The sequence below is a fragment of the Pararge aegeria genome, chromosome 24 (assembly GCF_905163445.1).
Source record: "Pararge aegeria chromosome 24, ilParAegt1.1, whole genome shotgun sequence".
NCBI lineage: Eukaryota > Metazoa > Arthropoda > Insecta > Lepidoptera > Nymphalidae > Pararge > Pararge aegeria.
In genome coordinates this window covers 12,077,894-12,103,604 of record NC_053203.1, presented here as the reverse complement: position 1 = coordinate 12,103,604, position 25,711 = coordinate 12,077,894, and the positions used below count along the sequence as shown (strand labels likewise).

At 37.0% G+C, this 25,711-nt stretch overlaps 1 protein-coding gene across 2 annotated transcripts in view; it reads right to left on the bottom strand.

Moving 5' to 3' along the window:
- LOC120634461 (lysine-specific demethylase phf2-like) overlaps positions 1 to 25,487 on the bottom strand; it is a 32,863-nt gene extending 7,376 nt beyond the window's left edge. Inside the window, exons 1-17 of one of the 2 annotated variants that reach the window (XM_039905044.1) lie at positions 25,375 to 25,487; positions 24,823 to 24,908; positions 24,063 to 24,245; positions 23,158 to 23,270; positions 22,168 to 22,304; positions 20,070 to 20,265; positions 18,942 to 19,037; positions 18,066 to 18,211; positions 16,477 to 16,603; positions 16,172 to 16,294; positions 15,951 to 16,067; positions 14,903 to 15,405; positions 13,666 to 13,892; positions 12,641 to 12,780; positions 10,840 to 10,938; positions 9,983 to 10,193; positions 8,926 to 9,064 (exon numbers count right to left, since the gene is read on the bottom strand). In XM_039905044.1, the coding sequence (XP_039760978.1) occupies positions 8,926 to 9,064; positions 9,983 to 10,193; positions 10,840 to 10,938; positions 12,641 to 12,780; positions 13,666 to 13,892; positions 14,903 to 15,405; positions 15,951 to 16,067; positions 16,172 to 16,294; positions 16,477 to 16,603; positions 18,066 to 18,211; positions 18,942 to 19,037; positions 20,070 to 20,265; positions 22,168 to 22,304; positions 23,158 to 23,270; positions 24,063 to 24,245; positions 24,823 to 24,908; positions 25,375 to 25,475 (2,744 nt within the window). In that variant the 5' untranslated portion in view covers positions 25,476 to 25,487. The remainder of the gene's footprint in view (positions 1 to 8,925; positions 9,065 to 9,982; positions 10,194 to 10,839; positions 10,939 to 12,640; positions 12,781 to 13,665; positions 13,893 to 14,902; positions 15,406 to 15,950; positions 16,068 to 16,171; positions 16,295 to 16,476; positions 16,604 to 18,065; positions 18,212 to 18,941; positions 19,038 to 20,069; positions 20,266 to 22,167; positions 22,305 to 23,157; positions 23,271 to 24,062; positions 24,246 to 24,822; positions 24,909 to 25,374) is intronic. The other variant, XM_039905043.1, reaches the window with a different exon arrangement.
- Between the last annotated feature and the right edge of the window lie 224 nt (positions 25,488 to 25,711).

Here is a 25,711-nt window from a genome sequence, read left to right as displayed (position 1 = left end):
ACTGGAAAACTTTCATGTTCATCTCACACAAACATTTTCCAGTTGTGGGAATCGAACCCACGGCTGCCCACTGCGTGCAATCATCCGTCAAATATATATTTATATACATAAATATTAAGTTTAATGTGCATTTTTACAACTTCTCTAATTTATTGATAGTCAAATCAGATACAGTAGTCAATCCCTGCAGCAGTAGGAAACTAAAAAAGTATATCAAAGTTAACCGATATATTAAAAAAACACAGAAACTGTTAAAAGTACATAAAAATTCTGTTAAATCTCTGAAACCAAAGAAAGAACGTTTAGAATTATTGAATGAAATTAAAATGTATAGTTCACAGTTAGAAAGTAATAGATTAAGTTATGAATCTGACACACAAATCCTAGAAGCACAAATAGCCAGATTACAGACTTCTTTACGTACACTGGCAGTAAAGTTTGATATGTATCAAAGGCAAATGATATCTGAGTACACACAGACTTCAGATGAATGGCATAAGACAGAACAACCCAGTGGTAAATTAACTTCACTATCTACCCATAGTTTTGATAGTATAGGCAGTCATCCCCAGTTTGTGTCATCAGTGTCATCACCCTCTAATGTGAGAAAGGTGTGTGTCAGGTTAAGTAACTCAATATCACAAAACATAAATATTAATAATAATTCCTTTATTGAAGCAAATGCTCATAGTAGCAGTTCAATAAAAACAATTATGTACAGCGATGAAATTGGATGTAACATGGGCTTATATCTTAACTCTCAGTTGAATGGACACACAGTTTTGAACTACTGTTTACCCAACTCAAATTTAAAAGCTATTGTAGCTGCAATTTGTAGAAATAGGAATATGTTTGACTGTAAAACTAATTTAATTATCATAATGGGAAATAGAGGGAATGTTAACAAACCTGAGCTGATTAAACTTATTGATTCTTTAAATACATTAAATGTAAATAGTATTGTATTATACACATTTCCTTATTTTCATAACTTGCCACACCAAGAAAATACTATTAGGTATAATTTAAATATGACTTTGTACAATTTATGTACATATAATAAGAAATTTCATGTTATAGACTTTAGCAAATGTGCTAATCCTACTTATAATTTGTACCGAGATAGATATTACCTATCACACTATTTTAAACAACAGATAGCTGTTTCGCTATCGTATTTTTTTACCATAACAGCCAAGAACTTGGCTAAACCAGCTGCTTTTATTGAGCAGTGTAATAGTTTTGACATGAAAACCTTGGAAATTATTCCAAGTCATTTTAGTTTAAACTAGTTAAGGAGACAACAGAGGCTTTCTCTTGCTTAGAAAAGCAGACAACTGAGTCTCCCTCAGGCATATATGAAAAAAATTATAGTAAGGGGTCGCACAATGTACTATTAAACCAAAAATATAATAAAAAATCTAATTCTAATTATATCAACTTGGTTCACCAAAATATTCAATGTATTAGAGGAAAAGACTTAGAGATTGAATTATTTTTAAATGATTTTAACATTAGCATTTTATGTATAACTGAGCACTGGTTGAAAACCCATGAATATTTGTTTAATTTTGGTAACCACCAGGTTGGTAGTTCGTTCACCAGGGTTACAGCGATTCATGGAGGCTCTTTAATTTTATTAAATAAAAATTTAAAATTTAAAAACAGAAACGATATTGTTAGCCTTTCTGTTGAACGGACAATAGAGCTAGCCTCGGTTGAACTAGAGCAATTTATAATTGTTACTGTTTATAGGCCACCCTTGTCAAACTTTGAACTTTTTGAAAAGGTAATGGATGAAGTGTTATTTAAAATATCAAAGTGTAATAAAAAGTTAATAATATGCGGAGATTTTAATGTAAACATTTTAGAAAATAACTCTTTAAGTATCAAGTTATTGAATTTATTTAAAACTTACAATCTATCAAATATGTTCATGGAGCCCACAAGAATAACTGCTACTAGCGCCACCTGTTTGGATAACATCTTTACAAATATAATTCCTATAAGCAAAAATATTATTAGTAAATTAGACTCTGATCATTGTGGTCAAATTATTCAATTTGAAAATGTGAAGAAAAATGTTTCTAAACGTAAAATAACATTTGTTCCTGTAACATCCAACCGCATAGAGAAAATGAGATATAGCCTAGTAAATGACCTCCCATTCCTACCCTCAGGGGCGACTCCAAATGCAATGTACAGCTCCTTTTTCAATACCTTTAATAGACTATTTCATTCTATATTTACTAGTAAGTCGGTTGTGATTACTGATACATTAAATTTTAGTGAGTGGGCGACAGTTGAACTTCATAAAAATAGGCAAAAGCTGTACGAATTGTATGCTGAACGTCAATTTAACACTGGTGATAAGTTTGGGGATTATGTTAAATTGTTTTCCAAGAATTTTAAACGCGCTTGCCACTTAGAAAAGACGCGATACATCAAAAATAAAATTAAAAATAGCAGCAACGCAATCAAAACTACTTGGAACATAATTAATGAGGAGACGGGAAGAGTAACACCACGAAATATTAATTTTAAACTTAATGTAGATAATAAAGCCTTAACAACAGATTTCGAGGTGGCTACTGCTTTTGAAACCTTCTTTACCAACATTCCCGTCTCCACAACAGAATCATTAAACTCTTCACCAGATATGGCTCTCTCTCTATTAAAGGAAAATGTGCCTGAGTGTAACCATTCTTTTAAATTCACGCATGTTAGTGGCTCTGACGTTATTAAAGCCTTTAAATTATTAATTAATAAAAAAACAAATGATCTGTGGGGCATTTCCGTAAACGTTGTCAAATCATTAATTGATATTGTTGCACCCGATTTAGCCTTAATATTTAATAATTGTATAGATTGTGGTGTGTTTCCTGACTTAATGAAACTTAGTAAAATAGTTCCATTGTTTAAATCGGGTAGTACTTCTGACCCCACTAACTTTAGACCAGTATCCGTACTACCCACTTTCAGTAAAATCTTTGAAAAACTCATTTTAAATCAATTACTTTACCATTTTCATAAGTATAATTTACTTCATATTAAGCAATTTGGTTTCACACGGGGTCGCTCAACAATCGACGCAGGTGTTGAGCTAATACAAAACATATTTGAAGCCTGGGAGGAGTCACGTGATGCACTTGGTGTGTTCTGTGACTTATCTAAGGCGTTTGATTGTGTTCAACACGAAACGTTAGTTAGGAAACTACACCACTATGGAATTCAGGGTGTAGCTCTAGACTTAATGAGTAACTATCTACGCGATAGAATTCAGAAAGTCGACGTGAATGGAAAACGGTCTAATGGATCAGTTATGAAAATAGGTGTCCCACAGGGGTCTATATTAGGACCATTTCTGTTCCTTATTTACATTAATGACCTTCCTTACCTTGCCAAGGATAAACACGGGATAGTTCTGTTTGCCGATGATACATCACTGACTTTTAAAATAAATCGACGTGAACTAGCTTTTGACGACGTAAACAACTCTCTCGCTAAAGTGGTACAGTGGTTTGAAGCTAATAATTTGGTTCTTAACGGAAAAAAAACCAAGTGTATAAAATTCACTTTACCTAATGTTAAACACGTGAAAACCACTGTACTACTTAATAATGAGGAACTGAAACTGGAGGATACGACAGTTTTTCTAGGAATAACGTTAGATTCTAAACTTCAATGGGGCCCTCATGTAAATAATTTATCGAACAGGCTTAGTTCTGCTGCCTATGCGGTAAAGAAGATACGCCATATGACCGACGTAGAAACTGCTAGACTGGTATATTTTAGTTACTTTCACAGCATTATGTCATATGGAATTTTACTTTGGGGTAATGCTGCTGATATTAGCACTATTTTCGTGCTGCAGAAGAGGGCTGTTCGTTCTATCTACAAAATGGGTCCGAGAGAGTCATTGAGAGATAAATTTAAAGATTTTAAAATAATGACAGTGTATAGTCAGTACATATTTGAAAATTTAATGTACGTCCATAAAAACATTTCTAAATTTAAGAAAAAATGTGACTGCAATAATTTAAACATTAGAAGTAAGAATAAACTTACAGTGCAATATACTAGGTTACATAAAATTCATAATTCGTTTAAAGGAAATTGCATACAATTCTACAATAAACTACCAATTGACATCTTGGAGATGTCTCTTAAAAAGTTCAAAGTTTGTATTAAACGTAAGCTTATAGAAAAGTCCTATTATAGTATAAAGGACTACGTAAACGATAAAAAAGCTTGGGTGTAAATTATTGCTCTAACCAGGTTGCTCTTCTAATAATTTAAAATTACATTGTGAGATGGCGATAACAAAAAAAAAAAAAAAAAACACCCGGCTAAGTTTGTTGTGGGCTTCTTCTTAGACCGGGACGCGTTTGGAACCCTCGTAGCTTTAGTTTTAAGTTTACGAATGTGGTTATCGCCATCATCTCACTACCGTGTAATTCTTATGTACGCATCAAAAGTGCCACCTGTGGGCCTACTTGAATAAAGATATTTTTGACTTTGACTTTGACTTTGACTTTGACTTTGACATTACTAACACATGGATTTTTGTAATGTGAATTAAATGTAATACAATAATAAGTAAATAAACTTTTCATACAACACACTGCATGTTGTATTTGCATGTCAAAAATAAATAAATAAATGTATTATATTAATAAATTCAAATAAAAAAGTTTTATGTAAGGGAAGAGCGAGATCTTTTTGCACAGCTTTTAAACTTAACAGAACTTCTCCGCCTTATCTGCTATTTTTGTGTTTAAAAATAAATTTTCATTTCGTTATATAAAATATTTGATTTAATTTATTTGAATGCACTTGTTTTTAGTGTATTCGTTTTTGATCAAATTCAAATTCAAAATTCATTTTAAATTCAAAATTCATTTATTTCAAGTAGGCCTAATATAAGCACTTTTGAAACGTCAAGTCTGTCTGTTTGTAGTGATTCTACCACCGGTTCGGAAGGCAGATTCTACCGAGAAGAAGCCGGCAAGAAACTCAGCAGTTGCTCTTTTCCAACATCAACAATTTACATTTTGTATTTTAACATTCATTTTTCTATCTTGTGAGAGCTGAAAGCGGAGCCGGATGCTTCCAAGCAACCTTGTCATTAAAAAATTCATCAATTGTATAGTAACCTCGCTCTAATAAATGTGTTTTAACAAATTCTTTAAACTTGTGCATTGGCAGGTCCAAAATCACCTTAGGAATCATATTATAAAAGCGTATACTCAATCCCACAAATGATCCCTGTACCTTACGCAGACGATATGCAGATGACACTAATTTATGACCATTTCTTGTAAGTCGACTGTTTATGTCCACTTTTTGTGTATAAAGACTAATATGTTGTCTTACAAATACTATATTGTTATAAATATATTGTGAAGCTACAGTAAGTATGCCTATTTCTTTAAACTTCTCACGGAGGGATTCGCGTGATTTAAGTTTATATATTGACCGTACAGCTCTTTTCTGCAATATAAATATAGTTTCGATATCAGCTGCTTTACCCCATAACAAGATTCCATAGGACATAACACTATGAAAGTACGCAAAATAAACTAGCCTAGCTATTTCAACGTCAGTAATCTGTCTAATTTTTCTGACTGCGTAGGCAGCCGAGCTTAGTTTACCCGCTAGTGAATCTATATGGGCACCCCACTGTAGCTTATTATCCAAGGTCACGCCCAGAAAAACTGTGGAAGTCTCTATTTTTAGTGATTCACCATTTATCATTATATTTTTATCAATTTTCTTTACATTTGGTAAGATAAATTCGACACACTTTGTTTTTTTTGCATTTAAAAGTAAGTTGTTAACTGTAAACCAGTGCGACACATGCGACATAACACGGTTTACTTCGTCAGAGTTATCTTTACTCCTATCAGTCTTAAAAATTAGAGATGTATCATCTGCAAACAATACAATGTCGCATGTTCCACTGACATGGTACGGTAGATCATTTATATACACTAAAAATAGAAAAGGACCCAAAATCGAGCCTTGTGGGACACCCATTGAGGTATTTGAACCCTGAGACTTTGCATCATTTATGCAAACTCTTTGGGTTCTATTGCTGAGATAAGAGGCAACCAAATTTAGTGCAACGTTTTGGATACCATAGTGGCTTAGCTTAAGAAGCAAGGTTTTATGATCAACACAATCGAAAGCTTTAGATAGATCACAAAAAACACCCATGGCGTTCTGTGAACATTCCCAGGCATCATAAACATGTTTTATAAATTTAGCGCCTGCGTCCGTTGTGCTACGACCTTTAGTGAAGCCATACTGCTCAGGGTGTAGTAAGTTATTTACATTAAAATGATATAAGAGTTGATTTAATATAATTTTTTCAAATATCTTACTAAGAGCTGGTAAGATTGAGATAGGTCTGTAATTGTTTATATCATTTTTATTACCAGATTTAAATAGAGGAATGAGTTTACTATGTTTCATTAGGTTCGGGAAAGTACCTAAATCAACACATTCATTGAAAATTATGGCTAAAAGAGGAGCAATGACGTCAATAATTTGAGATATTACCTTTACCGACATTCCCCATATATCACCTGTTTTCTTTAATTTTAACAACTTGAAGTTTTTACTGATATCCGATGCATCTATATGTTTGAAATGAAATAAAACTTTGCACTCATTAATGTTGCCTCTTAATAAATTCTGAGCTGCAGTAGGTGAGGAATTTAGTGAATCTGTTAACAAAATAGGAACATTCTGAAAAAAGTTTTCAAAAGTACTAGCAACTTCTGTATCAGTAGTTACCATATTATTATTAATAATTAATTCAAAATTTCCGTCTCGAGATTTAGTTATCCCAGATTCATTATTAACAATTTTCCAGGTTGTTTGTATTTTGTTTTCAGATTTTACTATCCGATCTTTAATGTATAGCGACTTAGCTTGTCTACAAACATTTTTAAATGTTTTGGAGTAACTTTTTACATATTCAAGGAAGGTTGGAGTCTGATTGTATTGTTTTTCATCATATAGCTCATACAACTTATCCCTGCTTTTGTAAATGCCTATTGTCGCCCAATCACTAAACCTCATTTTTTTATTAGAATCTATGTATTTAAAAGTAAATACTTTATTAAATGCACTTTCTATTTCATTGAAAAGCGTACGATAAAGATTGTCGGGATGACAGTTTTCAAAAAAGAGAGCAGGAATTTTGGCTGATATTTCACCTTCAAATCGCGTCAGTTTACTCTGAGTTATCGGCCTGTACTTAACAATATGTTTATTTCTATTTGTACCAACAACAGTAATTTGTTGGCCACAATGATCTGACCTTAAATTGTTTAATATCGATTTACCTAAGATATCACAGTTAAAAAAAATATTATCTAAACAAGATGCTGAAGTTGCTGTGATTCTAGTAGGTTCATCGAAAGCATTATTCAAATTAAAGCATTTAAATAAGTTTAACAACCTAGTCGTAGTAGTATTATGTAATAAGATATCAACATTGAAATCCCCGCATACTATTACATTTTTAGTAGACATACACAATCGCTTAAGGACATCTTCCATTACATCCTCGAATTGGTTGAAATCACCTGAGGGGGGATGGTACACACACACTATTATAAAACGCTCCAGCTCCACACAAGACAGTTCAATTATGCGCTCCACAGAAAGACTAACTATATCTTTTCGCTCCTTACATGTTATATTATTGCGTACAAAAATTAAGGATCCACCATGAATAGCAGTCTTTCTAAAGAACACACTTGACATTTTGAAGTTATTGATGTTAACTGCTATTTGTGCTCCAGTGAGCCAATGCTCAGTTATACACAATATGTGTATATTGAATTTTTCAACAAACAGTTCTATTTCTAATTCTTTGCCGGTGAAGCTCTGTATGTTTTGATGTACAATGTTCATATTACAGAGCTTCCCCGTTGTCTCACTGTCTAGTTTAAATAACTATTTGAATTAATTATAGTACTAGAACAAGTACTAGGGTCAATATTAGAAATATTGGTGGTACTTGAAGTACAATATGTAGAGGTGTCAATAGACTTAGTTACAATACTTGTAACAGTATCATTTAAGTTGTAAGCTAGTAAAGATGCCAAGTGATGCTTACTTTTCTTAGATAAAATTAAACTATCTCTAGACAATAGGGATGACATGGATTTATTGATGTCAAAATAAAAAACTGCGTCACTATGACGGCATGTCAGGTTATAAATTAATAAATTTAAATTATAAATATGTTCATTCTGCTTTGAACTAAATGTGCCACAGTAAGGAAAGGCACACATAACGAATTTACATTGAGTTTTACTATGTAAAGCTAGTAATTTATCAATGCATCTTATAATTTGATGCTTTTTGACATTCAAACTGTCTCCTATTAAGAGAACAACATTTTTATTTTCATCTAAATAGTCACTATTCAAACTATTAATAAGATAATCGAAACTAGCCCCCGGTGAACATCTATTAGTCACTGAGTGATCAAGGTAATGGTTCATAATAGGTCCAAAACCTTTACCTAACATGTCGGAAAATATAATTGTCTGTTTTTCAGGCATACTTTTTAATAAAGGTGAAGGGTCTGGTATGACAGTTGAGCACTGCTCCAGGCATGTTTCTAATTGGTTGGAAGATACTGTATCACATAATTTTAGGTTAGTCATAGGTATCTCATGAGTACAGTTACATTTATTTGCTAAAGACTCAAAGCGAGCCATGTTGTAGGTACCTAGGGCTAACAACTCATCAGCTGCCAGAATTTGTTCATCAATCTGCCTTTGTGATAGCTCATATTTAATGGTTACAGTTTTAAGTGAGTCCTCCAATTGTTTAATTACATCATCGATCGACGCCTGTGTGCCAAGCTGAGGGACGCTATAACCTGGCTTGTTGACTCACGTGTCATTAACGGGCTGGTCTTCGGCCAAGACGGATGCCTGGATGAGCGACTCGATGCCGTTGGCGGGCACCGGCCGCGCCGCCGGCACCGGCTGCGGCGGGGGTTGCTGTTGTTGTCGGTACGCGCTGCTGTTTGTTGCTGCAACAACACACTTTCATAAACAGCTATACCCAATGGCGTGCATGGCGCCATATATACATATAAGCAGTGCTTACCCTACTCTCAGTGCCTTTCTGGGCCTTCAGATAAGCAGGGATTAATGTTTTGAAGATAAGAGTAAAAATATAATATATGTGACATCTTTGACGCAAAATCTGGGCACGTGCTTTTACTAAATTTGTTTATTAGACAGGCAATATTATCTGTCAATGTGCAGAATACTATCTATGACATGTATGCGGACAACCAATGGGTAGTACGTAACGAAATACTAAAGCACTAGCGGATGCCCCGCGACTTCGACGACAGAAATACCATAAGTTTCATATAAAAACTTTTTAGCGCGGATCTACACCCACCGCGTTGACTCGTCCTACTTAGCTCGTAGAGTGGTGTTAAAATACTACAACAAATTGATAGTATATATAACCACTCTCGACAATAGGGATGTCAAATACGAAAAAAAAGATTTCTAAAATCGGACTGATAATTACGGAGTTTTACGCGTTCTAATAAATTAACTTTAATCTCTTATTTATATTAAACCTTAGAAGAAAATAAAAAAGTTATATAGCCCATAATAATTTCTTAATGCGGTTCCTTGGAAGCAGACCGCACCTTCCTTTCACACAAGATAGAACAATTATTGTTAAATTGTAAAATGATGTTAGAAAAGAGTAACTGCTAAGTTTCTTGCCGGTTTCTCCTCGGTAGAGTCTGCCTTCCGAACCAGTGGTAGAATCACTACAAACAGAATGACTTGGTGTTTTAAGAAGTGCTTATAAAGTAGGCTTACTTGAAAGGAAGGAGTTTTTAATTTTATACAAGTTTTTTCTCTCGCTGAGGGGCACTTATCTTTATATTTGCCATATAAAAGAGAAGAGCTTTCGGTCTTACCTGGGTTCCTATGCGCCTGGTGCCTTTGATGGCGTGGCTTGGGGGCCCTCCGCCGCGTGGGAGGCGGAGCCTCGTCTATATACAAGTCCGCGTCTTCGTACTCGTACGTACTGGACACGCGCCTGCGTACCGGACGCTCGGACCTGCGTACCGGTAGCGGACTCTCGTTCGCCGGTGGCGCTGGCACGACTGGCTTTTGTTCTTCCACCACCTGTGGAATAAGTTATTCGTTTCAACTTTATACATTTGTAGATGTAGCTACGCGTTCTTCGTCTGGCCTATAGTTAAAATTTTTAAAACTGCGATAAAAATCCTTTTCGATTGTAACTCTAAGCGAAAATACCGAATTTCGTGAAGACAAAACGTGTAAAATAAAAGACTTTCATGAAAAGTTTAATTCTGTCTCTCCTTTGGGGTTAGAATTTTCAAGAAAACTTTTTTTCTATATGTAACTTGAAAAATGACGAACTTTTATAGATAGGGTATCTATAAAAGTTAGTCATTTTTAGGGTGGAATTTCAAAAATACTTTGTCAGTGGGTGTTGACGTTTTCAAGTCTAGCCCAAGTAAGCGTAGCTTGTGTTATGACGTATACTAAGATGTCAGATTTAAATATTTATGTATAATATTACAGACAAACACCCAGCCACTGAAAAACAAACATGAATGTCTTTCAGTGTGCGTCGGGGTTGATTTATTCTGAGGTGGTACAAAGTTCACCGGGTCAGCTAGTTGCTAATAATAATTGTACAAATCGGCTTAAAAATGATCGCGGTTCTGAGGTAACAAACAATAAAAAAAACAACAGAATTGAGAAGCTCCTCTTTTTTTGTAAGTCGGTTAAAAGACAAACTTACATAGTTGGTGGTTTGATACTGGTGGGCGACCGCCGCGTCGTACGACGGCAGCTGGGTGTGGGCGAACGTCGCCGGGTTGCCACTGTAGCTCGCCGCCTGCTGTGGGAAACAACTCGAACTTTATCATCATCATCATCAATTTATGATCATCATCACACATTACCGGACACCCAAGTAGGCCTGATATAAGCACTTTTGAAACGTCAAGTGCTTCTCAGACTGAGCAGGGCTATACAACGTGTAACAGAATTATGACGTACTGAAGTGGTGCATAAGTATAGTAAAGTAAATATATATATAAATAAAGTATAAAGTAAAGTTTATATAAAACGTAAGCTTACAGAAAAATCATATAGATACATTTCGGAGAGTGTGCTCAGGAGCTATTCGATTTGGTCAAACCATCTCCTTTCTACCATCGAACTGCGAGGCACCGAAAGAATCTGCACCGTTACGTGGTTGAAATACCATCAACACGTACGAAGCGTTTTGCTTCTTCCTTTCTGATCCGCACCGCAAAGGCCTGGAATGCCCTCCCATCTTCCGTCTTCCCTGATACCTATAATCTGGGTACCTTCAAATCAAGAGTGAATAGGCATCTTCTAGGCAAGCGCGCTTCATCTTAGGCTGCATCATCATTTACCATCAGGTGTGATTGCAGTCAAGCACTTGTCTATATACTTTAAAAAAAAAAAAAAAAAAAAAAAAAATATTATAATGTTAAGGATTACTTAAACGATAATATAGCTTGGGTGTGAATTACTCTAACTCCATAGCTTACAATTCATTAACTGTGGGATGGTGATAACAAAAAAAAAATTATCCGGCTAAGTTTGTTGTGTGCAATCTTCTTAGACCAGGGCGTTTGGAACCCTCGTAGCTTTAGGTTTGTTGGCGAACCAAGTTATCACGAAATTTTGAATTTGAAAATTTATTTCCTAAGGAATCACCACATAAAAAAATTAAATCATAATAAAGCATATTAATCTTTCCATATAATCTAATTAAACACATTCAAGAACATAGAGAAACCGTGTACACCACTGATATTGAAGAATCAAAAAACCGCTCCACTTTAGTAGTGTTTTTCACGAATTGTACACTTAGTCACTTTGTTCCATGTTGACAGTTAGTAGTGATTGCATGTATTGTGAACACCCATGTGATGATGCAGAGCATACCCTGTTTCACTGCCTACGATTAGAAAAAGAAATGAAGAATGTGATTAAGCCACAGCTTTGAGGAAAAAACTCACTGAACATTGGTGAGTTACATTTTTTGTTAAATATTTTGTCAAAATAAGTTTACATGACGCTTTGTCAATGCTATGTACACGCGTTAGAAGTTGTATTTCTTTGGCGTAATAAGATAAAGATCTTTTCAAAAATTTTATCTTTCGCCTTATTCTACGTTTGTAGAAAAAACTACACTAACAATAGAAAAAAGGTATTGTTTGAGAAAAACTTTTTTAGAAAACTAAAATGTAGACTATAGTTAACATCATGGTGTCGGTTTTTAGTGACGGTGTGCGTGCGCATTGTAAAAATTTATTCTCACCATTTTTCCCTAACGCGCCAGAAGAAATATAACTTCAAAAAAGTTACCTCTAATGTTCGAAACTTTACGTAATTGGGGAAAATGAGAAAAAGTTTTTGAGCCAGCAACATTCCGCAAGCTTGAATGTAGACGTGCGCGGGGCGTTTTCACTGTTTTTGAACACAATGCACTTCATGCAATAACGGCTGAATGAGGGTTCTGCATATTCTTAATTCTGTGCCCGGTATGTGATGCTGATGGTTACCTGGTGTTCCACTTCAGGGTATCGCTGATAGGAGGGCTCGCTGTAGGCCAGGTCGGGTTGCTGGTAAATCTGCTGGTACCCAGCGCGCGCGGTGTCGCCGTACTGGTACTCTTGCTGCATGTCCTCTGCTGAATACATTCCTGGAATATAATATAACCTTTATCGTCTGCTAGCTAACTTTCCTTGACTGCAATCTCACCAGCTGGCAAGTGATGAAGTAGTAGTTTTATAGTGTTTTTATCTGCACTTAGAGGAAATACCAATTTTATAAAGGTCACTATAAGACTTATATAAATGCATATACTAATTTCGGCATCGGTAGTTGGAGAGCCGTAGCTTAGTTGTCAAAGCGCTCAGGCCGCGCTTGCCAGAGAGTCGCAGGTTCAAATCTTGTCGGTTCCGAACATTTTTATATGCATTTTAAATTTATTAAATAGTCCAAGATAGTAACAAGCTGACTTGTTAGGGGTAGTTATATTAAATCCATACCCCTGAGCGGTTGTTACGCGACATCGTACCGTAACGTGAAATTGCTTGGCGACCCGGCTTTTTCGGTAACTAACCTTGGCCAAAGTATCCCACGCTCCCATCAGAAGAACACCTTAATCACTTAACACCAGGTGTGTGTACGAACTATTTGCTTTTTTTTGTCAGACATTAATATTTTTAATATTTATGTAATAAGCGGTGATAGCCCAGTGGTTTCGACTTCCACTTCACTTCCAGAGAGCCGAGTTCGAATCCCAGCTCTACCATACCATACTTTTCTAAGTTATGGGCGTTTAAGCGATTAAAATACCACTTGCTTAAACGGTGAAGGAAGACATCGTGAGGAAACCTGCAAGCCTGAGAGTTCTCCATAATGTTCTCAGACGTGTGAAGCCCCCAATCCGTATCGTGCCAGTGTGGTGGAATATGGAATACACCCTTCTCATTTGGAGAGGACACCCGTGCCCTATAGTGGGCCGGTAATGGGTTGATATGATGACGATGATGAATTAATTACATTAAAAAAATTAACAAACCTGCCCCATAGTTCATCTCCTGCCCCTCAACCCGTATGTTGGTCTGCAGGTTCTCATTGGTGAACAGGATCTGCTCCTCGTGGTAGTCCCCAATATCCTTCTTCGATATTGTCCATTGCTGGATGGGCTTGAGGGTGCGCTCTGTTCTTATTAGATGGGATTTGAGGATTGAATGTTCCGGGAGGCTGTATGGTGGAGGTTCCTCGCGTGATGATGATGGCGAGTTGCTGGAATAGAGAATGGTTGGTGTGAGAAACGTTAAATGTTTAGTTTGCTGTCACATTGACCAAACATTGATAGGGTAATACAATTATGTGTAAAGAAGGGGTTGCCATGGACGTATATGTAAGTGGGAATTCATTATGCATACGACGGCGATAATTTCGACCCGTTAACGAGACGTTCTAAACTTGCATAAACGACACTTGCTTCCTGTATGCAAGACGAACTTAACGTGCTTAAATGCTACTTGCGAGCTGTATGTGAGATGTACTAAAACGATACTTGTTTCCTGTACACGAGACATAATGTTCTGAAACTGATAACTTGAAACTACGTGAAACTTCATAATTACGACCTGTATTCCAGATGTACTATACATGCATAAAAGACCCAAATAAGAAGAAGAATATTTTATGTTGAAAAAACATATATCCAAGGGTGGTTTACAGGAATAGTATATTTTTAAATTTTATAATTTTTATTAGTATTTTTACCTACACTTATCAATTTTATAAATTTAAAATGCATATAAAAATTTTCGGATCTGACCGGATTTGAACGTGCGACTCTCTGGCAATCGCGGCCTGAGAGCTTTCACCAATTAAGCTACGGCTCTCCTACCGTCGATGCCGAAATTAGTATATGCCTCTCAGACCAGTCTTATAGCGACTGGAGTGTCCTCTAATAGGAAACGTTGCAGTTTCGATCTAGTTTTTTTTGTCACCGGTTCATATGACAATGACACACGTTTAAAACAAGAGATGACAATTTAATATACATTTTAAATTTATAAGAAAGAATATTTTTACATCAAATATCGTCTTTCTGTCTATACTGTGTTGATACCTGGGGTGAAATTAACAACAGTTAACACAACTAGGCACAACTAGTTATAAATATTAAAATTATTTTACTTGCCATATTATATATGTTAATAACTAGACATTAGGAGGTTTGTACAAACATTCAGAAGACATGCAACACAAAGTTTATTTTGATAATCTAAATAACTTACTTCAACTTAATTTTCAAGGCAGTTTTCTTGTCCTGTCTGTCCACATACCCATTCCCATCCTGATATGTGACCTCTTCATAGTTCTGGTATGCATATTTTTCAGAAAACTCCTTCTCCAAACTATATTTAACATCAGGTACGCCGTTCATAAACTTAACTTCGCCAGTCACAACTTTAACATCGTTTTCCACATATTTAACGTTATTGTCCACAAATTTAACACCACTGTCTATGTACTTAACACTATTGTCCACATATTTAACACCACTGTTTACATATTTGACATCACTAGTTACATATTTAACATCCTGTATGAATCGTTCGGGGTAGACAACCTCTTTATTGTCTACGTAGAATTTCTCAGGGTACACTTTGTCATCAAAATCACCGTTCGGTTGCATATGCATTATTGGTTTGGGTAATGTCAGTTTCAGTGATTTTTTTGGTGTGGCTTGTTTTTTACTGTGTGCTTTGTTAGGTGAGACATTCTTGCCTTTTGAATCCTGCAAAAAACATAAACTTACATATTATATACATTAGAAGTTTATACCATTTATGTGAATGGTTTCTACTATTAACTATTAAAAGTTAATAGTTTTAAGTGACAGTGAGGGATGGTGATAACAAAAGAAAACAACCAGCTAAGTTTGTTGTGGGCTTCTTTTTAGACCAGGGCGCGGTTGGAACCCACGTGTAGCCAATTTAGTTGAGCCTCAAGGTTCACCAGAATCCATCCAGGTTGAGGCCTGCAAAGGCTAGCACGGGCGGGAGATAAAAATTATATCCCCTGACAAGGGATATAATTAACGTGCCCACCTGCTAAATCACTGGAACATGGTACAGGAGAAGTTTACCCCCGTTTACTAATACACATTTATTATTTGGATATTATTTCCACTTCTGCGCCAGTGCTCTGAGAGTTTATTAAGCTGTGGGAGAAGATAAATTTATATCCTTTACCCAGGGATATAATTGTCTCCTGCCCATGCTAGCCGTGCTGGCTTTTTTTCTTTTAGGAACTATAAAAATAATAATAAATAAATATTACCTTATCCTTATTACTAGTACTCCGCTTCTCCAAAGTGCGCAACTCCTTGCATAACTCCCTGACAAGTTGCCCGGAGTTCAAGCATTTGGGTACATTGTCACGTTTTGACGAATCCGTCTGAAAGAAAACAGATTTTGGTTATAAGCAGGCGTTACTTTGCGATTTCTTTCTTCTCTCAGCATGTGCTAAAGTAAAGCTACAAAAGAGAGTAAAAGACTCACACTTTTGAGTGCGTGCCACTCCTTGAGGGCATTAGCCAATATCTTGATCCCCCTCAGCAACAGGGCGGGCAGTTCCGCAGGAGGAGTCGTCACGCAGCTCTCACTTATTGTGAAGTCTTCATCCTGTAAACATAAACTTAATACTTTACAAAACACGTACAAGATTTAAAAAATATACAAGATTATTATATTTAAAAACTGTAAAATCTGTTAATTTTTTCCAACCAACCCAATTCTGAAGTCGCGAGCAGAAGGTAGTATAAAATAAATGTTGAAGGTCATTAGATTTAATAAAAACCACAAACCTGTGTCTCTTCGTTATGCCGTCGCAGGGTTGTCAACAACTGAGCCGCCGCGTACCAGTGCAGCGCTTCGAACAGAGGGTATCTGAACATCATCGGCGTCTCCACGCGACCCTCGATTTCGTAGATCCTAAAAATAAAAAAACGTTTGACATAGCGACGCAAAACTGTCCATTTCTGGTAATGGGATCTATACTACTGCAACAGTTATCCTGGCACCATGTTTATTGTGTCAATTCTGTACCCTTGCCAATATTCTGAATGAATGAATTATATCGACCCATTATCGGCTCACTACAGGGCACGGGTCTTCTCCCACAATGAGAAGGGGTTAAGGCCGTACTCCACCACGCTGGCCCAGTGCGGATTGGAGGACTCCAGACACCTTTGAGAACTCTCAGGCATGCCGGTTTCCTCACGATGTTTTCCTTCACCGTCGAAGTGCAAGTGATATCATTTTTTTATTAGTGTTTTTTACCTACACTTTTAACAACACGCGGCACCGGCCAAGGCGGCTCGGCACAAAAGCGACCGTAGCAAATGGACATTATACTTTTTTAATTTATTAAACAGAGGAATTATCAATTTTATAAATTGAAAATGCATATAAAAATTTTAGGATTTGAACCTGCGACTCTCAGGCAATCGCGGCTTGAGAGTCAGAGAGTCGCAGGTTCAAATTCTGTCGGTTCCGAAAATTTTTATATGCATTTTCAATTTATAAAATTGTAAGTGATATTTTTAATAAATCAAAAAAGTATAATGTCCATTTGCTTAGATACGGTCGCTTTTGTGCCGTGCCGCCTTGGCCCGTGCAGCGTGCCGATTTTGTCAAAGGCCCCGCTGCGCTACCAAAGGACGCCGCGTGCGGCGTACATCCGTAGGAGAATTTGGCCTTTTATAACGAAGTGCCGGGCCTTAGTGCAGTTTTATTCGTACATGATGTAGTACCTACGTCGAACAAATGTTATGTATGATGATATTTTAGTATGGATTTAGAACGTAATGACATTGGATCCTTTATTATAAAATCAATAGTATCACTGTCTAGTCCATAAGGAGATTCCTGATGTACACATTTTTCTATATGAAATAAAATAAATTATTATTACTATTAAATAGGTATAAGACACAATGAATCCAACACTTCGTGTGATTAATAATAGTGTATATTTGACTTTAGTTTAGTTTATCTCCTCATATTTTTCATTTAAATTAAACGTCGTATTTATTATAATACCATAAGAATAAAAAAGAAAACAGTTTATTCAACGAACTAGTATCTCCATGAAAAGTATAAATTAGAAAAAAATGCCAAATTCTCCTGCCGGTGTACCGACATTATGTAATTTATATAGTCTATGCAGATTATATAAATAGAAGAAAATCTCCAGTACCAGTTATAAATACTTAAGGGTAGGCTTTTTTAACTCTTACAACGCCTATCCGTAAGTTTTTTATTAACTCGTACTGGAGACTTTCTTCATGTTATATCATCTGTATACCCTGTGCATACGCTCTATGCACGCCACTGGATATATCCGATATATACAATAAATATCGGATGTTTCCGAACCCTGCTCAGTACTCACTGCAACTGCATTTCGATCGCGTAGGAATGCAGGAAGTTTCCGCCGAACACCAGCGAGTCGCACGGCGTGTACACGGCGTGGATCCAGCCCGTGGGGATGAACAACGTCTCGCCGGCGCCCAGCTCCGCCGTGCCGTACCATTCCACCTGGAGCACACGGGTTGAGCCAAATAACACTACATATTTTATTTTATTTTTATAAATAAATACACTACGACAATACAAACAACACCATCTAGCCCCAAAGTAAGCGTAGCTCGTGTTATGGGTACTAAGATGACTGATGAATATTTTTATGAATAGTTAGCTGTCTCGGCGAACTTAGTAACGCGGATCATTTTTTTTTTATTTTATGAATGTTATATTTTAATACTTATTATCCTATTCCGGTCTAAGAGGAATTCAAACAATCTAATATCATAAAAATTGGTCCAGCCGTTCTTGAGTTACAAATGGTGTAACTAACACAACTTTTTTTTATGAAAGTATTCATATACACACCCAGACACTTAGAAACATTCATGCCCATCACACAAACATTTTCCAGTTGTGGGAATCGAACCGTTATACTCCAACAATATGTTTTCTCGCATACCTACATTGCGGGCATGATGACTGTTGTTTCGTTTTATTTTAGAATTTAAGTATGATTTAAGTACCTAATCTGTTCTTTAATAGGAACCCGGACAAGGCTTAAAGGTGCGAAGAACTCATAAAATATGTTATATTTTGTATCAATAAATAAATAAATAATAAATCTGGCAACAACAGGTTATTTGAACATAAAGTTTAGAAGATTAAAAAAAATGTAGACCAACAGGATGTGACTTTACGTGTATGAGTATGATAACGCGGATCAGTAATGTTGCCAACTCACCATATCACCAAAGAATCTTTCAGTCTGATTGTTAGCAGCGCTCCACTGCTGGTACAACGCCAAGTTTGTGGTTGTAGGCGGGATGAGGTAGAATATCTGAAAAAAAAATGAAACAGGTAAAATAACAGCAGTTTTGGTTTTGAGAACATCGCTGTGTGCAACTTCAAGTAAAGCAATCGTTATTGAATATTGGATAGAAGCAGGCGTTACTTTGCGGAAATCCATCATATATTATCAAAATTAAGCTTAATTTGCTATAATCCGCGAAAAGCAGGAGAATCTGTATGGCGTAATTTATAATTTCTTCAATCCTACTCCACACCAAACAGATCTTCGGACGTTTCGCTCCGAAACCGGAGCATCCTCAGGAGATGTTGACTTTATATACAACGAATAATTGTTACTTAACAATAATATAATAATATATAATAGCAAATTAAGCTTAGTTTTGATAATAAAGCAATAGTTACATTCACAGAAGTTATGTCCGTAGTGAAGAGCTAAGACTAACGTAGCTAAGAAAGAACACTCCCGACTAATTCACAAGTCAAACAAAAAACAAAATCAAAATGCCTTCGGGAAATATGATGACGCACACACACACACACTCTCACATGCAAACAGACACACACACACGCGGACGCACACCCACGCACGCGCGGATATATACCGAGATATGTTTGCATAAATGTGAGTCCATGGTATTGGATAGAAGCAGGCGTTACTTGCGGAATACCATGAAATAGATGTTGACTTTACGTTTAGTGAAAAATTTACGAAATGTTTCGCCTTTTATATCTTTATTATCCCCACCTTATCTATCTAAGCCCTTCCCACCTTCCCACCTGAACACACATGAATAAGAATATGTTCAAATAAAGCGAAATTCGGAGCGAAACTTGCGTAGATGGTTTGGATTACCGAAGACCTGTTCGGTGTGGAGTATAAGGATTAAAAAAATTATAAATTACACCATACAGATTCTCCTGCTGTTCGCGGAGTACAGCAAGTTAACCCTAATTTTCATAGTATGGTGTGATGGTGATAACTACGTTCGCCGAGCTCGACCCAAGGCTCGGGGGGTGACAAACTCAGCCGCGGAAGCTAGGGCTGCGAAGTGTGGCGTACCTTCCGGCCGTGCAGCACGTGGTACCACACGGTGGTGCCGCCGAAGTCCACGTGGAAGTCGGTGTAGGAGGCGCGCGCCGACATCAGGCAGTAGCGCTGCACGGCCGGGCGCGCGGGCTCGCCGCCCGCCGGCCACGCGCCCTGCGCCCAGTCCAGCCGCCGCGCCAGGCCGGGCGGCGACACCAGCGCGCACATGCTGGGTACAGTTGTTCCAGTTAAAAAAAACTACACTCCTTTGGCGATACGAGGTCAAAATTAATAATAATAACCGACGATACCGATACGACGATCCTGGCTAAGAAGATATTGTGATATTGGACCGGGCGCAGTCTGGGGTGTTTGTCAAAGTCAAAAATATCTTTATTCAAGTAGTGGTAGTGAGATGATTGCGATCACCACATTCGTTAACTTAAAACTAAAGCTACGAGGGTTCCAAACGCGTCCTGGTCTAAGAGAAGCCCACAACAAACTTAGCCGGGTGTTTTTTTTTTTTTCTTGTTATCACCATTTCACAATGTCATTTTAAATTTACCCAAATAAACTATTTTTATTTTTAATTTTTTTATTTTTAAATTATTAGAAGAGCAACCTGGTTAGAGCAATAATTTACACCCAAGCTTTTTGATCGATTACGTAGTCCTTTATACTATAATAGGACTTTTCTATAAGCTTACGTTTAATACAAACTTTGAACTTTTTAAGAGACATCTCCAAGATGACAATTGGTAGTTTATTGTAGAATTGTATGCAATTTCCTAACGAATTATGAATTTTATGTAACCTAGTATATTGCACTGTAAGTTTATTCTTACTTCTAATGTTTAAATTATTGCAGTTAAATAATTTTTTTCTTAAATTAAGAAATGTTTTTATGAACGTACATTAAATTTTCAAATATGTACTGACTATTCACTGTAATTTTTTTAAAATCTTTAAATTTATCTCTCAATGACTGTTTGACGAGAGCCTCGTGAGAGCTGAGACCGAGAAAAAACGTAACTATCTTAATCTATCTCACGAGGTTACTGCCATGTGGCACGTGGATTCCGCCGGAATCATCCCTATAGTTATATCTAAAAAAAAAAAACTTTAAAACTACGACAATACACACATCGCCATCTAGCCTCAAAGTAAGCGTAGCTTGTGTTGTTGGTACTAAAATGACTGACGAATATTTTTATAAATAAATACTCAGAATATACACATAAACACCCAGACACTGAAAAACATTCATGCTCATCACACAAACATTTTGAAGTTGTGGGAATCGAACCCACGGCCTTGGGCTCAGAAAGCAGGGTGGCTGCAAACTGCGCCAATCAGCCGTCAATCTGCAAAAAAGGCGACTGGGGTTCCGTGGCAATTCACTGGCAGCCAAGATACAGAAAGTGGTGTTGCTGGACTCGGCTAGGATAGTCAGTCCGCCTATTTCTAAGCCCGTCGCCCTGACCGCCGGCCGTCTGGTCTCCCCTACCGGGGTGTAATCGTCCGCCCGGTGCAAATATGTGTTTATGTAATGTATATTTAAGTGTATTTATCTCTATGTATCTAAGTAAGCATATTAATGTTGTTTTGGCTCATTTTATGTATTTATAATATTAATAATCCTTAATTGCCATACAATATTGTTGATACAAGATTTTTAACTAAACGTTTATCTTATTGGCAAATGGCCGCAAACTCAGCCTTATGCTGTGCATTAGCAACAATGCTCAGCTCTGATTTTCAGTCTGCTCCAGTAAAAAATTGAGCAAACAACCGCGTCGTTATTTTATATATTGCATTAGTAAGGTGCTGGAATGGCGACCCCGCACCGATAAACGCAGCGTAGGTCGGCCCCCAACGAGGTGGACAGATGACATCAGGCGAGTCGCTGGGGGCCGCTGGAGGCAAGCGGCCCAGGACCGTATATTGTGGAACTCCCTACATAATACTATATAATGGCCTCAAAGGTGTGTGATCACCAATCCCCACCGGGCCAGCCTTGTGGACTACGGCCTTAACCCTTTCTTATTGTAGGAAGAGACCCGTGTTCTGTGGTGGGCCGGCAATGCGTTGATGTGATGAAGCCCAGCTCAAAGGATTAGCTGCGACTAACTTGGTGTCAGTGAACTCCAAACTGAGCACATTCAGCACTTTCTCGTCGCGGTGTTCAGGCGGGGTCTCGAAGTAATCCACGTAGTCTGCTAGCGGCATCCGGAGGGTCGACTGCTTGCGAACGTCTATCACTTCCACCTTCGAACAACGGACAGACAATAAATGGTCAAATTTGTTTGTACTAAGATATCTCGAGTGGACATCGTGGAAATCAAAAATCAAATTTAAAAAAAAACAGCATTTTTTTTTTTTTGATAATTAATAATTGATAGACAAAGCAGATAGTCGACCTGATGTTAATTGGAAATGCGTCGCTTATAAACAGAGCGACACTTTCAAGGGCATGCAAGGCATACATCCTACGTGTTTTTTTTTATTCTACTCCAAGTTACAGCCCTTGACAAGTTGACTGCAATCTCAACTGGTGGGTACTGATAATGCAGTCTAATATGGTAGCGGGCTAACCTGTTAGGAAGTATAGCAGTCATACCCTAAATCGCTTAGCGGCACGTCTTTTCCGGTAACTAGCCACGGCCAAAGCCTTCCACCAGACCAGACCAGAAAGATTCAGAAATTATAAATTCCAAAATTGCCCCTGGCGGTTATCGAAGCCGGAACCTCCTGCTTAAATACACAGCGCTCACCGTTACGCAAAGGTCGCCGAAAGTGTTGTGCTGTGTCCATCAACCTTAAGGTTAGGGGTTATGTCTATTGGCGCATACAGAGTATGCGATAAGCGGGCAGATGATATAAAATTAAAAAAAAGCTACAGTATGAGTTATAAAAAACAAAGATAGGCATTGTAAGAGTTATAAAAAGCCTCCCTCAAAGTTTCTATAACTTGTACTGGGGATTTTTTTCTTTTTATATTGTCTGCATCTCTCTACACACACCACTGGTTAAACCTCATGTGCCTATGTTTACACCGGCAACCACGCCCTTCAGACTGGAACAAAGCATTGTAACAATGCTGCTTGCACATTACACATACCTCCATCTGTGCCCCGCAATATCTCAGCACGGATCTTACGTTGAAAGTCGCAGCATTTGGTACCTTCATGTCTAAACCCTCAATGGTGTTGAATATCACTGGCCGGGTGAAGCCTGCAACAATTAATATTCACCTTGTAGATTTAAATGACTGGCTATGGAATAAATTGACTTTTAAATGTGTAAAAATAAAAACTGTTTATTTACAGTCTGTCTTGCAGTAAATTAATTTGGTTATATATAAGATCTTCTTTTTAAACAACACTTTTACACAATGGTCAATCACCAGAGAGATCACGACCTCTGCATTATTACTGATATTATATTTTCTTAGAATTAGGGAGAGACTAAGTCACTAACTCTTTAAACATAAACATTTATTCAAATTTTTTGAGGATGCTCTGGTTGCAGATCTGTTTGGTTATGAGGATTGGAGAAAATATAAATTGCACCATAGATTCTCCTGGTTTTGGAGGAGTATAGCAAATTAAGCTTATTTTTGCGGCTAACCCGTTATGAACTATAGCAGTCTTAGCGGCACGTCTTTGCCGGTAACTAGCCTTCCACCGGACCAGAACAGAGAAAATTCAGAAACTATAAATTCCCAGAACCAGGGATCGGAGAAAATATAAATTACACCATACAGATTCTCCTGGTTTTCGCGGAGTATAGCTTATTTTTTAATATAAATCGAGAACTTCAGCTAAGTAACTCGGTGGATGCAGTAGATGGCAGTAGTAGCACGGGAAACGCTGCTGCCCATTCTGTTGTCCCTTAGTCACCACCATGGTGACTTAGGGATACAACAGAGATTTCCACGGGGGAATAGGAGGGGTGGTGACAGCTGTATTCTGATCTTTCAATACTCAATTCAGTAACTGGCTTCCAGAAGAAAAAGATGATTACCATTATCTCTGACAAACTCTTCTGTGAAATGTTGTGGTCTCATCTGTTGCAGTGATGCAGAGGTTGGGCGCAGGGGACGGGCGGCCAGGGCTCTCACCCAGGCTGGAGTTCCAGCTTGGGAGGCCCGAGTTTCTGCCCCAATCTCGTATCTGTCTGCTCGGTGATTGTTGGTGGGGATTTTCACTGCAAAAAAAAAGAATATTATTTTGACCCACAACACAGAATACGTAAAATTATTCAAAAAGATTTGCACGCTGTCAATCACAGTAATTTTCATATATTCAAAAAACTGTAACATCAGGGAAAAATAGAAGTTATCCTATTTGATATAAAGCTCAAATTTGCCCAAAACATGCTGGCATATAAAGAGACTCATAGCATTGGAATACATTTTAGTGATACCACACAGAAGTATGGTAAACTTTGACAGCAATTTTGTGTCCATCAACTTAGGTTTTAAGCCCCATGTGCCTGTATTTACACTGGCAACCTTTGGTGTGGAGTGTACTGATTGAAGAGATTATAAATTACACCATACAGATTCTCCTGCTGTTCGCGGAGTATAGCAAATTAAGCTCTTAATTTTCATAATGAAGGAAAATAATAAAATAATGATGACCAATGAACAATAATTTATCCAGTCACAATTAACATGTTAAGATTTGCTATTAGTTCACTAAAACACACTATTATGTCTATTGCATAATAATATATTGTACATAAATAAATAAATCATATGAGCAGTGGTTTTTTCACTTACACACAGAGGGTCCATAGGTTTCCGCACATTTTGGGCAGTGATACTTGTCTATATCATCTGAGTGGTATATTTTTACATCAACACAGCTGAAAAAAAAGCATTAAATATATATTTAACTAGGAATCCAATCCACCCGCCTATTTGTTTTGTATAATTTGAAAATAATTGTAGGCTACATTTGAATTCTAACAACTAATAGATAGGTTTTAATGTATTTGTGATGACTATAGTGTTTTGGATATAAAGAAAATAATAAAAGACAATGCTATTGACTAGAGAAACACGCACTTTGCGGCCCTATGGTGACTGACAATATAAACAAACGCCGGGAACGGGAATTCAACTAAAACCCTTACAAAGATATTGGGGCACTTTAAAATTGATAGTTTGTCCACACAGTACCCAGTTTTAGAGAGGTTTAACGTAACAGAATTAATGAAAACATTTCTTTACAACATGATGGCCGTATAGCCGAGTGCTGTCAAATTGATTAAATTTTTTCTCACACACAACATGGCTTTAACAGAAAAACTTTAATATTTTCCACTTTACCTCCCGTGAAACCATTCGCGGCAGCAGTCACATTCTATCATAAATTGTCCAATATTATATGGTTGACCACACAAACAATAGGTTTCCTTCGATGACGCCATTTTGATGGCGAATAGACATTTTTCTTTTTTTTCTTTCCACGTCGCTTTAGGGTGGCTATACCCAAAAATGTTAATATTGATATTTCATAGACAATAATTAAAACTTTAGTACAATGATAATACAAACACAGCTTTTTCTCAAAAAAGTTAAAAAGTCAAATAGAAAATGTGTTTTTATCTCTCTTTTATTTATTTATTACTAACAAAATTTCATGTATATGTCTTTACCGAAGCGC